The sequence below is a fragment of the Erinaceus europaeus genome, chromosome 10, assembly GCF_950295315.1.
Source record: "Erinaceus europaeus chromosome 10, mEriEur2.1, whole genome shotgun sequence".
In the NCBI taxonomy this organism is placed as follows: domain Eukaryota; kingdom Metazoa; phylum Chordata; class Mammalia; order Eulipotyphla; family Erinaceidae; genus Erinaceus; species Erinaceus europaeus.
The window spans coordinates 20,845,554-20,862,129 of NC_080171.1; the positions used below are offsets into that span (position 1 = coordinate 20,845,554).

General features: G+C 40.1%; 1 protein-coding gene across 1 annotated transcript; it reads right to left on the bottom strand.

The window, feature by feature from the left end:
* Positions 1 to 3,576: 3,576 nt before the first annotated feature.
* LOC103118520 (acyl-CoA-binding domain-containing protein 7-like) lies at positions 3,577 to 4,601 on the bottom strand. Its single transcript, XM_007528746.3, has 3 exons — positions 4,463 to 4,601; positions 4,306 to 4,368; positions 3,577 to 4,224 (listed from the first exon to the last, which is right to left on the bottom strand). Exons 1-3 carry the CDS (start codon positions 4,590 to 4,592, stop codon positions 4,151 to 4,153), a joined length of 267 nt encoding a protein of 88 aa, XP_007528808.1. The 5' UTR covers positions 4,593 to 4,601; the 3' UTR covers positions 3,577 to 4,150.
* Between the last annotated feature and the right edge of the window lie 11,975 nt (positions 4,602 to 16,576).

Consider the following 16,576-nt stretch of genomic DNA (forward strand, 5'->3'; position numbering starts at 1 on the left):
TGTGTTTTCTTTTTATATAAATCCCTTTAGTATTTCTTGTAGGACAGGTTTGGTAGTAGTGAACTCATTTAACTGTTGTTTGCCTGGGAAACTCTTCATCACTCCTTAAAACCTAAATGTGAACCTAGCTGGATGGAGTACATGCTGGTGGAAGTTGTTTTCATCTGAAACTGAATATATCCTGCCTGCCAGTACTTTCTGACCTTCCAAGTTTCTGTTGAGAAATCAACTGATAGTCATATGGAAGTTATCACATATCTGACTCTTTGCTTTTTCCCTTGTTACTTTTGCAATTTCTTTTTTCTTTTTTTTTTTTTAATAATTTATTTCTTTATTGGGGAATTAATGCTTTACATTCAACAGTAAATACAAGTTTGTATATGCATAACATTCCCCAGATTCCCATTTAACAATACAACCCCCACTATGTCATTCATCATCTTTCATGGACCTGTATTCTCCCCACCCACCCACCCACCCCAGAGTCTTTTACTTTGGTGTAATACTCCAATTCCATTTCAGGTTCGACTTGTGTTTTCTTTTCTAACCCTGTTTTTCAACTTCGGCCGGAGAGTGAGATCATCCATATTCATCCTTCTGTTTCTGACTTATTTCACTCAACATGGTTTTTTCAAGGTCCATCCAAGATCGGCTGAAAACAGTGAAGTCACCATTTTTTACAGCTGAGTAATATTCCATTGTGTATATAGACCACAACTTGCTCAGCCATTCATCTGTTGTTGGACACCTGGGTGGCTTCCAGGTTTTGGCTATTACAAATTGTGCTGCCAAGAACATATGTGTACACAGATCTTGTTGGATGGATGTGTAGGATATATCCCCAGGAGGGGAATTGCAGGGTCATAGGGTAGGTCCATTTCTAGCCTTCTGAGAGTTCTCCAGACTGTTCTCCACAGAGGTTGGACCAATTGACATTCCCACCAGCAGTGCAGGAGGGTTCCTTTGACCCCACACCCTCTCCAGCATTTGCTGCTGTTACCTTTTCTGATGTATGACATTCTCACAGGAGTGAAGTGGTATCTCATTGTTGTCTTGATTTGCATTTCTCTGACAATCAGAGACTTCAAGCATTTTTTCATGTGTTTCTCGGCCTTTTGGATCTTTCTTTATGAGCTGGGTTATAGGGTGCGTGATGGTACTGTTATGCCCAGAGGTTCGAGTCCCGATCTCACACAAAGAAGACCAGAATCATATGCAATAGCAAGAGCCTTCCTTTATTAGCAAGCTTAAGCTTGGGCCGCCAACACCCTTCTACACAAGGAGAGAGTCTTTGACCCCAATCATTTCTCATCCCACCTTTTTACAGTTATCACAGGGTGGGTGCAGGTGGAAATATTTACACAGAACAGGGAACAGTTGGTTTTGGGTTAAAGGCTGTTTTCAATATTCGGGGCTTTTCTTTAACCTCTACAGATACACTCAGTAAAGTGCACTTACTACCATCCGTGAGGATCCAGTTTCAAGCACCTGGGCCCCATCTCTAGGAGAGAAGTTTTCTGAGTGATTGATGGAATAATACCTCAGGTTGCAGATATCTCTTCTTTGTTGGTATGCTTCTGGATTCTGCTTCTAAGACCCCTTCTGTTTCATTGGTTTGATTCCCCCCCCCCCCCCCCCCCCCCGCTTAACACTGTATTCTATTTGCATAGCCACTGTTGACTGAGCAGCCCCCTGCCTCCAGAATCCTCACTGGTTCACGCTTTTTCTTTCTCCCTGCTCCCTATCTTACATACATCCTTTTTGGACCTGACTCTTCCGCCTCAGGAGAGATGCAGGACAGAATTGTATTGTGATTAGAAGAGATTAGATTGTTGAACCTCATCCTCGCTCATCAATAAAGAGATACTGCTTCCCAGCTCAGCCATGAGTCCCTGGTTGTCTCTCTCTCAGCCCCGGCACTTCTTGGTTTCTCTCCCTCTCTATTTCACACATTTTTTTTTTTTTTTTTTTTACCAGAACACTGATCTGCTATGGCTTATGGTAGTATGGGGGATTGAATTTGGGAGTTCAGAGCCTCAGGTATGAGAATCTGTTTACATAACCATTATGCTATGTACTCCTACTATGTGTCTTCTACTTTTTTTCTTTCCTTAACCAGAGTCCTGCTCAGCTCTGGCTGATGGTGGTGTGGTCCTTTGAACCTGGGACTTCTGGAGCCTCAGGCAAGAGAGTCTCTTTGCATAACCATTGTGCTATCTACCTCTTGCCCTACCCCCTACGTTCTATCTCACACTTTATATCAAGAGAAAAAAAGGCTACTGGGAGCAGTAGACTCATCAGGCAGGCACCAAACCCCAGTGATAACACTGGTGGCAAAAGAAGAAAAGAAAAATAAATAAATAAATTCTCTTTTTATCTTTCCATTTTAATCATCAGGCGTCTTGGTGTGCTTGGGTTTGGCTTTATTTTGATGGGAACTCTTAGATCTTCCTAGATCTGAGTGTCTGTTTTCTTCTTCAATTTGGGGGAAATTCTTGGCTACTATTTTTTAAAATAATACTTCTGCCCTCTTTACTCTCTTCTTTTATTGGCACCACTATGATGAGAATGTTCCCTCTTGATGTTGTTCCACAAGTGTCATAGCATCTTCATTTGTTTTGCTTCCTTTTTCTTTCATGGTTTTTTCTGTCTTGTCCTCCAGCTCACTACTTTGATCCTTAACTTCTTTCTGCTGGTGGACCCTGATTTATATTTAGACTTTTCTCATATCTTCTCTGACTTTGTTGATGTTCTCTCTTTTTGACTGAACTGAACTTCTCTTTTTTGACCAACATTCTTAGAACCACATTTCCCATGTCCTATTTAGGAAGTTTACATATAGCTATGTGGAATTTGGGGTTTCCTTCAAGTTGCTGTCTTTGCCCTATAATGCAGTTGATTTCCTCTTTGTGTGTTTGATGCTCCATGAGGATCTTGGCGTGAGGTGGGGTAGAGTGGGGTGGGGGAGTCTATGATTGAACCGGGATGGTAAGCAGAAACTCACGGACTTGAGTGTTCAATAGTGCCTGGGTTCTGCAGGCAGTGGTTCAGGTCTGACATGGGTTTCAGTCTAGGTTAGGGACAACTATGCATACAATCGTGGCCTGACAGGACAGATTCTGGAAGGCCATGAGCCAGGGATTCATCCCCACCCCCACCTGTTACTATGGAAATTTAAATTTAATATGGTTTTATCCAGGAAAGCTCTAGCAAGCTTTCCTTCATGGTTATGGAGAGCTGCCTACCTCCCCATCTCCCCCATTATGTTTTTAATGTCTTATTTGGTGTCATTACCGAGTTTTAGGTGTAGGATTAAGATGCTAGGTTTTTGGCACCCTTGAATCCAGATGCCCAGACCAAAGACCTGTGCCTCATGTTATCTATCAATATTGACGTGTGGTTTAATGCCACATGGGGGTGGGAAGTGTTTCAGGGAGGTTTTATCTTCTTTTCCTTCTTCTCCTTCTCCTATTCCTCTTCCTCCTCCTCCTCCTCCTTCTTCTAAGAGGTTTTATCTTCTTTATTTACTTATTTATTTTAAGTAGAGACAGAGATAAGTTGAGAGGGAATGGGAGACATAGAGAAGGAGGGAGAGAGAGAGAGAGAGAGAGAGAGAGGTCTATAGCTCTGCTTTACCACTTGTGAAGCTTCCCTGCTGCAGATGGCGACCAGGAGCTTGAACCCAGGTACATGAACATGGCTATATATGTGCTCAACTCAGTGCATTACTACCTGGCCCCCAGATTTTATCTTTTTGAGAGAGGGAATTTTTCTGTGGTATGCTGCATAGATGCGATTTTTTGTTTGTTTGTTTTTGTTTTTTCTTTTGCTGTGGAAAATCCATTTCTTTTTTTTATGGAGTTGTCTTTTTAACATTTGATCTATTTGTTTTGAGTAGAGATAGAGAAACTGAAAAGAGGAGAGAGAAAGAGAGAGGCTCCTGCAGACTTTCTTTCTTTTTTTTTTTAGTCTTTAAAATTTTAAAATGTATTCATTAAATATGGCATGTCTTTAATTCATGATTACAATTTAGATGAGTAGCAGAAAGATTCATGATACTGAAAGTGTTTTGGTGCACTGCTCCCCTAAGTGTTAGATCATAGTAACATGATGGAGGCTTCAAAAGGAGAACTTTCTCATCTGCTGAATTCTAAATTCCATATTTTTCTATCAGCTCTTTTGCCTTAGAAATGTAGGCACTCATGGCATCTTCTTTCGACAACCCTAGAAAGAGACAGAGAATTTCATAGACTGACATACTGGAGAATTAAGAAAACACACTGAACTGGTTGAAGAATCAGAAACCTTTTTTGAGGTTCCATGCTTCCCATTTAATTTTGCCTTTCATATCTAACAAGACTGGACAACCTGCCAAAAGAAGATAAAACTGTCAAGTTTACTTTTTTCCAGTCTATGCACACAATGTTCAAAGTATATTGTTATTCATAACACTATGGGGTACCAATGTTGATGTCTCCAATGATGGACTGTTTGTAGAGTCCATAGAGTTCTTTAAGCTCTTCATCATCTGGCCTTGCTTTCAGCTTTCTCACTTCTGCTGAAATCTTGTCGAAGTCAGCCTGTAGAGACATGACGGCTGCACCTCGGTCCTTGCTGTTGCTCTCGGCCCTGGGACTTAAGCGGGTGTCAGGGCTCCTTAAAAGGGCAGCGCCCCAGGGCTTGCAGACTCTCACTGGACCCGCTCCCAGCCATGTCTGTTCTCAATGGCTTTTACTACTAAGAGGCGGGGCCAACAGTTGAACAGGCACGCCCCTGTGGTCCCTCTAGCTAGAAGTCTACTGCAGAATCCTGCAGAAAGGCCAGGAACAGAGAATTTAAATGAGTTCCTCTCCGCCTTTGGCTCTCTCCCCGAGTCTTTCTCTAGAAGTTGCTCGCAGGAAATCTAGTGAGATCTTCCCCAGGCCACGGGCCTCGCTCGGGACTCGTATTTCACGCCTACCACTTTCCTCTGCCGAATTCCCAGAAACCTGCCCCGTGCAGTATTTATTCAGACCTCCAGCGTCTGTCTTGCCACAGTTCATCAGGAATGGGGGGAAAAAAGAGGGGGTGTGTGTGGCTTGCGTGCTTTAACTTCTGCAGGAGGCAAAATTGCTTTCTGAACAAGAGTGCGGCCATCCTAACTTTTTTCTTCAATGGTGACTGCACGGGACCACACACTTGTTCAGTTTGAACCCCCTTTCCAGGGAACAAACCGAAGTTTCATCCAAATCTGCAGGGAGGAAACTTAGTGAGTTGTGAAGTAGTGCTGCAGACATCACTTTCCCCCCTCTCTCTTCCCCTTCTGTTGTAGTGCGCGGGCCACAGAGAAGAGAGAGGGTCCAGAGCGAAGAGGAAACACAAATCTTTATTCGCGCTGGCACCTCAGAGTTGGGTGTTAGAGAAGCAGGTTGGGCCACGTGGAGGTAGAGAAAATGGCCGCCTCACGCAGTAACCTTTTCTGCTTCTGAACACCAGAGTGGAGCGTCGGCAAGAGCTCCTGCAGACTTTCTTCATCACTTGTAAAGCTTTCCTTCTGCAGGTGGGGACTAGGGGCTTGAACCTGAGTCCTTGCTCATGGGAATGTATCTGTTCAAGCAGGTGTGCCACCACTCAGTTTCTGGAAAGTCAGTTTCTATACATGTTTTTCCATATTTCATTGTGACTTTGCTATCCTTGCTACTGCATTGGAAAGACAGGTCCTCTCTATTTGGCTATCTTGGCTCTGGCTGAGGTCTATTATAAACTAGAAATATCTCTATTATTGAATAACCAGATTATTAACCAATTAGGCAGTGTAGTTAACTAGTTTAAATATTTTAACTTTTGAAACAGTTATTATATTACATTGACCTATCTATTTGTTAAAATTTAAAGCATATTGTATTTGAAAATAAAATATTCTGTATTAAATACAATCCTGTCAGATATCTTTTTAATGTTTTTAAAAAATTTTTTTAAATATATTTATTTATTTATTCCCTTTTATTGCCTTGTTGTTTTATTGTTGTAGTAATTATTGTTGTCATTGTTGGATAGGGCAGAGAGAAATGGAGAGAGCAGGGGAAGACAGAGAGGGAGAGAAAGGCACTTGCAGACCTACTTCACCGCCCATGAAGCGACACCCACCAGGTGGGGAGCTTGAACCAGGATCCTTACGCCTATGCTTACTTTTCCCTTTTGTTGCCCTTGTTTTTTTATTGTTATTATAGTTATTGTTGTTGTTGAAGTTGTCATTGTTAGATAGGACAGAGAGAAATGGAGAGAGGAGGGGAAGACAGAGAGGGGGAGAGAGACACCTGCAGACCTGCTTCACCGCCTGTGAAGTGACTCCCCTGCAGGTGGGGAGCCGGGGACTAGAACTGGGATCCTTAACTGGTGCTTGTGCTTCACATCACCTGCGCTAAACCTGCTGTGCTACTGCCCAACTCCCTTTTAATGCTTTTTTAAAAAAATATTTATGTATTTATTATTAGTTAGAGACAAAGAAATTGTGAGGGGAGGAGGAGACAGACAGATAGATAGAGAGTGAGAGAGAGAGAGACACCTGCAGCCCTGCTTCACCACTTATGAAGAGCTTCCCCCCTGCATGTGGTGACCAGGGGCTTGAATCCGGGTCCTTGTGCACTGTAGTATGTGCATTTAACCAGGTGCACCATCACCTGGCTCCCAAATCTTGCCCTTTTAATGTAGCTTTTATTAGCATTTTATTTATTTATTGGAAATAGAAATTGAGAGGGGAGGAAGATGTATAGAGGAAAATAGAAACAGAGGGAGTAGTCCCAGAGGTGGTTCAGTGGGTGGAGCACTAGACCCTTAAGCATGGGGTCTCTAGTTCAGTCCCAAGCAGCACATGTATCAGAGTGATGCCTGATTCTTTCTCTCTCTCCTGCTATCTTTCTCATTAATAAAGAAATAAAAATCTTAAAGAAGAGAGAGAGATACAACACTGCTTCACAGCTTGTGAAACTTCCCCCCACTGCAGATGGGAACCAGGGACTTGAACACAGGTCCCTGGACATGATAATATGTGCACTCAACTTAGTGTACCACTGCCCAATGTATTGTGCAAAATCTTCCAGAAGAATAGAAATAGAGCCTAGAAGTGTCTTACTCGCAAAATTTCATTTTATTTATTACTGTGCTACTGAGTGGAGTTTATACTTGTAAACTGACTCTTTATTCTTCCCAATTCCATTGCATTTTGAGGACCTTGTGGTAATAAATGGTAATGTTCGTTGCTTTCATAAACAGCCATCACTACTATACCAAAAATCAAACAACAATTTTCTAAAGAAGAGATAAGATACACATGGCTCCCAGACACATGAAGAAAGGCTACATTTCACTTATCATTAGAGAAATGCAAATTAAAACTACAATAAGATTCCATCTCACAACTGAGAGAATGGCTTCCAGCAACAAATCAGGAGATGACAGATACTGGCTAGGTTGTCGAGAAAAAGGAACTCTGCTACAGTGCTGGCAGGAATGCAAACTAGTACATACCCTTTGGAAGACTGTATGGACAGTTGTAAACAAATACAGATGGAATTAACTTATGACCCAGCCATGCCACTCTTAGGCATTTATCCAGTGGACACTCAAGGGCTAATTGAAAGGAAAATATTCACTCCTATGTTCATAGTTGTATTACAACAGCCAAAAGTAGGAACAGTGTCAATGCCCATCAACAGATGACTGGCTAAAGGAGTTATGGGTTATATATTCCATGGAATACACTCTGCAATCAGAAAAGATGATATTGTGTCTTGTGCAAAATGGATGCAACTGGAGACTTAGCAAAATAAGTAAAGAGATGGAAGACAACTATTGGATAGATTTACTCATATGTGGGATCTAGAGAACTGCTACACATGAACAACAACAAAACAAACAAACAAGAAAACAGGAGCAAGCAAACTGTAAGACCTGTGAGAACTATAGTGGTTATCTTTGGGAATTGTGAGAATGAGGATACAGAACTTTCCAGGTCACTTTTCTTTTTCTTTTCAGACAGAAAAGAAAGACGGGGTGGGGGGGGTACTTCTGCAATATTGTGCAGTCTGGGCTGGGATCTGAGCCACCACTAGGAAATCACTTTATGATCCATTTAATGTATTCTGAGTTCATTGTTAACCCAAGAGAGAATTTGCTTTTCATATAGGGAAGGTAATTAGGTTTAGATGTGTTGTTGTCACCAGGGTTACTGATGGAGCTGAGTACCCACATAACTCTACCACTGCTATTGACCCTTTCTTTCCTTTCCCTTCCCTTCCCCTTCCCTTTCCTTTCCCTTTCCCCTTCCCCTCCACTCCCCTTCCCCTTCCCCTTCCTTTCCCTTCCTTTTTCTTTTCTCTCATTTTCTTTAATTTTTCTTAGTTGTCTCTGACTTCTTTACTTAGTTCACCTAGCATAATTGATCACCTTCAGTTCCATTCATTTTAGTCCAAACAACATGTCAGAGTAGTAGTCCACTGAGTATCTATTCTACAACTTCTACCATTATGTTTTGTTTCCTTTGTTTTGTGAGAGTTTAAGACAAAGCAGGAGGGGGAAAAAAAAGAAGGGGGATATCTATTTTCTTCCAGATTTATTTATTACAGAAATATAGAGAAAAAGAGCCAGTCATCACTCTGACACACATGATGCTGTGAATCAGGTTTAGGATCTCATACTTGAAAGTCTAGTACTTTATTGACTGTACCACTTTCCAACCACCCTCCCCCCCCCTTTTTTTTTTTTTTTTGCCAGAGCATTGCTCTGGCTAATGGTGCTGGGAATTGAACCTGGGATTTCAGGGTCTTACTCATGAAAATCTTTTGCATAAGCATTATGCTATCTATATCTACTTTAAAAAAATTTTAAAATCTTTGTTTATAAAAATATTTGTTGGATAGAGACATTGACAGAGAAGGGGGATTGAGAGGGAGTGAAACAGAACTGCAGCACTGTTCTCTCTACCACTTGTGAAGGTCCCCCCTGCAGGTGGGGAGTGGATACTTGAACCCCAGTAACATGTGCCCTCAACTAGATACTCCACCCCCATGACCCCCTCAAAACACTTTTTAGCCTTTTTTTTTTTTAATTTGTGATTAATGGTGGTTTACAAGATGGTACTCACCACCAGATTCTGTGCCCCATCCCTCCCAATGATAAGCACCATAGTTCTCACTAGATTTAGAGACAGTTGCTTATTTCTGGCTTAAAAAATGTGTGTGTCTGTGTGTGTGTGTTGGCCTTTATAGAAATATGTGAAAAATTCTTTCCAAAAGCATTTTATTGAAAAATAACATTATTTATTTTTCATTAGAGCAGTGCTCAGCTCTGGTCTATGTAGGTACTGGGGATTGAATCGAGGACCTCTGGTTTTAAACCTTAGGCTTAAAAAAATCACTTTAAGAGTAGTATAAAATAGACATCTATTCATCCAACATTAAAGGAATAGGCATTTGAAAGTTGAAGTTTTACTCTATTAAATTAACTTCTAAAAATGTTTGAGTAAAACTTTGGGATGTTTGGGTAAAATTAGGAAGATATTTATGATGAACTTCAGAAAATTTTGTAGAGGTGGACATCGTTTAAACTCAAGTGTTCCTTTCTAGTCAACAGAGCCGTTTCTTCTTTTTTAAAAAAATATTTATTTATTTATTTTTGTTGCCCTTGTTGTTTTATTGTTGTAGTTATTATTGTTGTTGTTACTTATGTCTTTGTTGTTGGATAGGACAGAGAGAAATGGAGAGAGGAGGAGAAGACAGAGAGGGAGAGAGAAAGACAGACACCTGCAGACCTGCTTCACCGCCTGTGAAGCGACTCCCCTACAGGTAGGGAGCTGGGGGTTTAAAACGGGATCCTTATGCTGGTAACAGAGCCATTTCTAAGTGCTAGAGAGGGATGACTATGACTATGCTTTGAAATGTGTTGTCTCAAGGCAGTTGAGAAACACATCAATCAACTATTCTTACAAGCTTTCTTTTCATATTCTGTGTTTTAAGTGAAATTCACTTTTTTTAGGGAAGTGTGTTGACACATCTGGAGTTTTTTGCCTTTAAATTTGGAAATATTTTTTGACCTCCTCTTGATTGCAAACTTCCAACTAACCATAATGTCGCTGTACTCTAGAGTATTTATGAAAATAAATAAATGAATGAATATGGATACCTACTATACTCATTTATGACTTGAATAGGAGCCACCCAAATGCTCACTCAGTCTGAGCAGGTCACCTTGCCTGTTTGTGTTTTGTGTTGTATTTCAGCATAGCAGGCTCACTTCTGTCCTTGTTTAAACTCTCAATCCACATTTCTCAGGAACGGTCTTCCTTATACACCTATGTCAAAAGCATTGACTAGGTCTTCTTTGTCTAAGAAGACCTCATTTCAAGTACAGAAGCTGAAGATTATTTGGAGGGATAAAGGTCAACTGATTATGCTCTTACAGCAAGCTTGACAAATAACCAGCTGCAGGCACGAAGTTCAGCCTACAAGTAAGTGTGTGCTCTAAAATCAGTTCTGAGTCATCTGCCCTGTTTCTTTGGCACCCCTGTTTACAGCACTTCTTGCGCCTTCTCATGTAGCAGTGCTCTTGGTAAACAGACTGCCACCATGTCTTACAGGATGGATGAGAAAAAGACAACCTAATCTCGGTTGATAAAATAGGTTCGTTATGTGTGGTGAAGGGATATGTACAGGTACTTGAAATGACTCTGTGTGTGTGTGTGTGTGTGTGTGTGTGTGTGTGTGTGTGTGTGTTTGTGTACTTGCTCCTACGCATACTTGCTCTTTATGGTAACTAGTGATTCACATTGTAAGAGTGTGTGTTTTTCTGTCTTGGAGAGCTGGCAGCTAGCCCACCAGCTCAGAAATAAGAAATTTCTTGAGCTAATTTGGACATGCAGGTTATGTTTCTACAGCACAAAATCAGACAGCATGGCCAATTATCTGTGAATATCCCCATTCAGTATAAACTCAAAACAATAGCAAGAAAAAGAGCTGTTTATTAGCTAGGTAAGCATGTGAGCTTTTAGGGTAATTGTATGTTAATATCATTTCTAAAGCAGAAAGGAGTTATTTAAAGACATAACCTTATTATATATATGTAGATATATATATATATGTAGATATATATCTAGATATCTATATCTATATATATATATATGTAGATATATATATCTAGATATATATAGTTGGAATCTATTTTCTGAAATTGTGACCCTATGTTTGAGTGTAGGTTGGAAGGTAAATACTTTGGGACTAAATTCCAAACTACAGGACAATAGACAAAAAATTTATTCTGTATCTTAATCTTCCAATCAGTTAAATAATAACCAAAGTATCTCCTTTAAGAAAATTTATTGAAAATTGATTTTGAAGATACAAATCAGTGGAAATGCATTTGTTCTGTTTGGAGAGTCAAGACATGCACCATTTCCCAGCATATTTCTTCACTTAAGTGTGGAAAGGAAGAATTAAAAAAATTTTTTTTTTTAATATTTATCTATTTATTCCCTTTTGTTGCCTTTGTTGTTTTATTGTTGTAGTTATTGTTGTCATTGTTGTTGGATAGGACAGAGAGAAATGGAGAGAGGAGGGCAAGACAGAGGGGGAGAGAAAGACACCTGCAGACCTGCTTCACCACTTGTGAAGTGACTATACTGCAAGTGGGGAAGCAGGGAGCTCCAACCAGGATCCTTCGCACCATGTGCGCTTAACCCCCTGTGATACCACTGGACTCCTGAAAGAAAGATTTTTTTTCTCCTTCCTTCCTTCCTTCCTTCCTTCCTTCCTTCCTTCCTTCCTTCCTTCCTTCCTTCCTTCCTTTCTGTTATGGTAAAAAATGGCTCTGGCTTATGGTAGAGTGGGGGATTGAACCTAGGACTTTGAAGCCTCAGCTTGAGAGCCATTTGCATAACCATTATCTTATCTACCCTCCGCCCAAGGAAGATCTCAAATGTGGCAAAATGAGTATAAAATGTTCTGTTAGAAGAGCTTTGAATAGAGGAAGTAGAGAGATGGTACCATTTCACAGTTCTGAGCATCTTTAAGACAAGCAAATAAAAGCAAACAAAAAAGATGACTCCCAAGTACAGGCCAAAGTACTGTTTTGCCACTCTGAAAGGTCCTTTGTATTTACAGCACGCTGGCTTGAGTTACTAGTTCTGTTATCAGTTAGTTTACTGTGTCAAATGATGTACTAAGCTGTGGGCTGTGTGTTGAGAACTTCCAAGTGAAATAAGAAACATTCTTTTTGCTGTCAAGGTCTTCTTAACCTCCCACGGGAAAGAAAAACGTACAAAAATGCAATAGTGTGTGATCAGTGCCAGACTAGTAGCAAAAACTTGTTCTGTGATTACAGATTTTGCCTGTGTGGGAACTGAAGAACTGATGGTCTGTATTTGACCTTGAAGACTGAATGGAAGATGAAGCTGAAGAAGTCCTAGACGGAGGGCAAGTCATGAACAAAGACCTTGAAGAACAGGCTTGTTTTTAGATTGAGTGGGAGAAGCTAGCCAAGAGAATAAGTGTTAGAGAGTCCGCCAGCCCAAGATTGATAACTCTGCTAAGTGGCATTCACTGAACATGTGAGTTGAGTTGAGCCTCAGTTTTAGCATCTGTCATTATAATTATTAATTTTATAATGACAGAGAAATCAAGGACAGGGAGCTAAGGAGGGAGATAGACAGATACTTGCAGCACTACTTCACCACTCATGAAAATCCCTCCCCTGCAAGTGAAGACGAGAGGTTTGAACCCAGTTCCTTGCACATTGTAACATGAGCTCTCTAGTGGCTGGCCCTGGAGACATTATTAAATGTCCTGTAGAACTGTTGGGATTAGACAATGAGTGTACAGCGTCTGGAACGTTGTAAAGACATAGATATTCAGTGAATGGCTACTTAAAATTCATGCTTTTGAAGGGTTGCAGCTACTGCTGTGGAAGTCCACTTTGCTCAGAATATCATGGTTTTATCTTGGGAGAGGCTTCTCAACAAAGATTATCTGTAAATCATGTCTGCCTTCAGGACTTCTTTGAAGATTAGAGTTAACATCAAACACAGACCCATTAATGGTGTTCAGAAAATAGTAGTTATCATTTTGATAGCGATAATACTTCTTTCTCAAAAGCCAAAAACATATCCATGTTTTCTGTATATGAATATTGGTGAAGGTTTTTGTGTGCATGTGACACTATGTCTTCTGCTAAACCAGAGTCAGAAAGTCACCTTTGAAAGGATGACATTTCCCCTTCCCTCGAAGGTAACATGTCATATAAATGAACATTATTTGTGTATGAGCTGGTATAAATAAGTCATCCAACAATGCTTGTTTTTCCATTTCTGTGTCTCTGTATTGGACACTATACCAGGGACCCACTAAATACTTAAAGAAACACTTGCTGGGAGTCAGGCAGCGGGTTAAGCAAAGGTGGTGCAAAGCGCAAGGACTGGTGTAAAGATCCCGGTTCTAGCCCCCGGTTCCCCACCTGCAGGGGAGTCGCTTCACAAGCGGTGAAGAAGGTCTGCAGTCTGTCTTTCTCTCCCCCTCTCTGTCTTCCCCTCCTGTCTCCATTTCTCTCTATCCTATCCAGCAACGACAACATCAATAACAGCAACAATAATAGCTACAACAATAAAAACCAACAAGGGCAACAAAAGGGAATAAATAAATAAATATTAAAAAAAGAAAAGAAAAAGAAACACTTGCTACATGAATTACTGGGTGGGTCTCTCAAAAACATATTTTTTTAAATGGAGAAGAATAATTTTATACCCTGAAATTGACTTTTGAAAACCAAGTTCCCATGTTTAAATGTTTAAATAATTGAACATGTACATATGTTTATGGTATCAGGCTGTGAAGAAGTTTATATTGCTCTAAACAAATTTATTTGCCTGGAGATATGCATGATCCAACCTTTCATTATGATTGTAAACAGTTATTATACATATGATTGTTATTATGACATTTCTAATATGTATTATTGTAGAGGACAGCCTATATTACATCACTAGCTAAGACTGGAATATTTATGGGCTCACCAGATTTTTCCTTTCTAGAACTTTACATAGACACCAAAAATAGAAAATTAAAAAAAGAAAATCCGGATACAGTGTACATAGTATATTATGCACATGACTCTCATGCCTGAGGCTCCAAAGTTCCAGGTTCAATCCCCTGCAGCACCATAAGCCAGAGTTGAATAGTGCTCTGGTTAAAAAAAGAAAATAAAAAATCGGCTTTAAAAAAAAAACCAAAAAACAGCGAATTTTAGGTTCCCATGGGATTCTCATTACCTTTTATTTTGCCCATTTCAGAGGTCATGTCTCCATTATTCCTGGAAGTTTTAAATATGAACATTGAAAATAATGGAAATGGTTATATAGAAGCTGGTTTAAACTTGTGAAAATGACACCCATATTCTGCATACTCTGACTTTAAAAATGCTGGTCTGGGATTTCTGGAGGTGTGACTATGGAGTAACAGAGATTTCACTATGCTTTCCATGATCAGCTAGAAAAAATGATGAAAATCACATGAAAACTAAACAAAATATAAGCAGACTTCTTAAGAAACTCACTAAGTCACAGATGAGTGCTGACAGGTGTGGCTAGTGAATGGAAAAGGGGTGAATGAGAGATTATCAGGACCCAAAAAACTGTACTCAATGAAGCCTGAAGGCAAATTGGAGTTACCCAGTAGAGTCCATTGCCGGGAGGCAGGAAAATTGATCCTTGGAGAAGGAAAGCAGGGAAATTTGAGGGCCTTAAACTATGAGCTCAGGAGCATCAAGATATTGAACTGCCCACAAGGATCGCTGGGATTTATCACAAAAACCTGACTGAGAGCTAGTCCTGTGTGGGCTACACAGGCATTGACACCTGCTAGAGAAATAAATCCTGATCTTATTTTCTTTATTTATAAATTATTATAACCACCTTGTTCTTTTAAATATTCTATTTATTTTATTTTTTCATTTTTAAAAAAATCTTATTTATAAAAAGGAAACACTGACAAAAACCATAGGATAAGAGGGGTACAACTCCACACAGTTCCCATCACCAGAACTCCGTGTCTCATCCCCTCCCCTGATAGCTTTCCTATTCTTTATCCCTCTGGGAGTATGAACCCAGTGTCATTATGGAGTGTAGAAGGTGGAAGGTCTGGCTTCTGTAATTGCTTCTCTGCTGAAAATGGGTGTTGACAAGTCGATCCATATTCCCAGCCTGTCTCTCTCTTTTCCTAGTGGGGCAGGGTTTTGGGAAATCAGAGCTCCAGGATACATTGGTGGGGTTGTTTGCCCAGGGAAGTCCAGTTGGTATCCTGGTAGCATCTGGAACCTGGTGGCTGAAAAAAGAATTAACATATAAAGCCAAACAAATTGTTGACTAAAAATATTCTATTTATTAATGAGAAAGATAGGAGAGAGAAAAAAAAACAGACATCACTCTGATATATGTGCTGCCAGGGCTTGAACTCATGACCTCATGATTGAGAGTCCAATGCTTTATCCACTGTGCCACCTTCCAGACTACAGTCTGCTTTTTCTCTGAACACTAAGGAGAAAGGAATTCCTACTCCCACCCCCTAGTCCCCCCCCCAAAAAAAAAAAAAAAAGGTTGAAAAACTGTATATTGGGCCAGGAGGTGGTGTACCAGGTTCAGTGCACATGTTACAATGTCCAAGGACTTGGGTTCAAGCCTCCAGTCCTTACCTGCAGGGGGAAAAGCTTTCACAAGCTGTGAAGATCTACAGGTGTTTCTGTCTCCCTCTCCACCACCCCTTTCCTCTCTATTTCTGGTTGTCTCTATCCAATAAATAAAGATAAAAAAATGTTTAAAAAAAAAAAAAAAAGGAAAACCAACCCTATATTGACATCAAAGACATTAAACCTGCCTGGTGACAAAGGATATAATCTCCCCCTCCTGCCACCATGATTTATAAACATGGAAATTAAACACCTTAGCAGCGGTGCCTCCTGCTGACATAATAACAAAAGCCACAACAAATGCAGAAACTGAGAAATGCAATGACAGAAACTCCAAATGACCAAAGACACAGATCTGGAAAGAATGACAGAGGCAGAGCTCAGAAAACTCATTGTGAACACAATTCAAGAACTCAGAATCACTTTACCAAAATAATTACAAAGTACAGAAACAGTAACAAACAAACACTGCAAACAGAGCTGTAGGAAATGAAGGACACTGAATGCGGTTCAGGCTAATATAAGAAGCCTACAAAGTAAAAATGCTGGCCCAGACAGGAAATAAATCAGCACGAATATACTGGCACTTCCTACCACATAATGCAAATGTGGACGTCCAAATACCAATTCCTTTTTTTTTTTTTACAAGATTAATATCTCTTTATTTATCATAGCAGAAAAGTAACTAGGTATACTTTTCAAATGAAATTATGCAAAAATGATTGGAACATTTTTTTTTAATTTATAAAAAGAAAATACAAAACCGTAGGAAATGAGGGGTACAACTCCACACAATTCCCACACCACCCCTCCCCTGATAGCTTTCCTATTCTTTATCCCTCTGGGAGTATGGACCCAGGATCATTGTGGGTTA

Coding starts and splice junctions, on each gene's coding strand:
- LOC103118520 (XM_007528746.3), bottom strand. CDS start 4,592: ATGTCTCTACAGGCTGACTTCGACAAGATTTCAGCAGAAGTGAGAAAG. Junction 4,369..4,462: donor CATTGGAGACATCAACATTG/GTACCCCATAGT, acceptor TTCTTTTGGCAG/GTTGTCCAGTCTTGTTAGAT. Junction 4,225..4,305: donor AGCATGGAACCTCAAAAAAG/GTTTCTGATTCT, acceptor GTCTCTTTCTAG/GGTTGTCGAAAGAAGATGCC.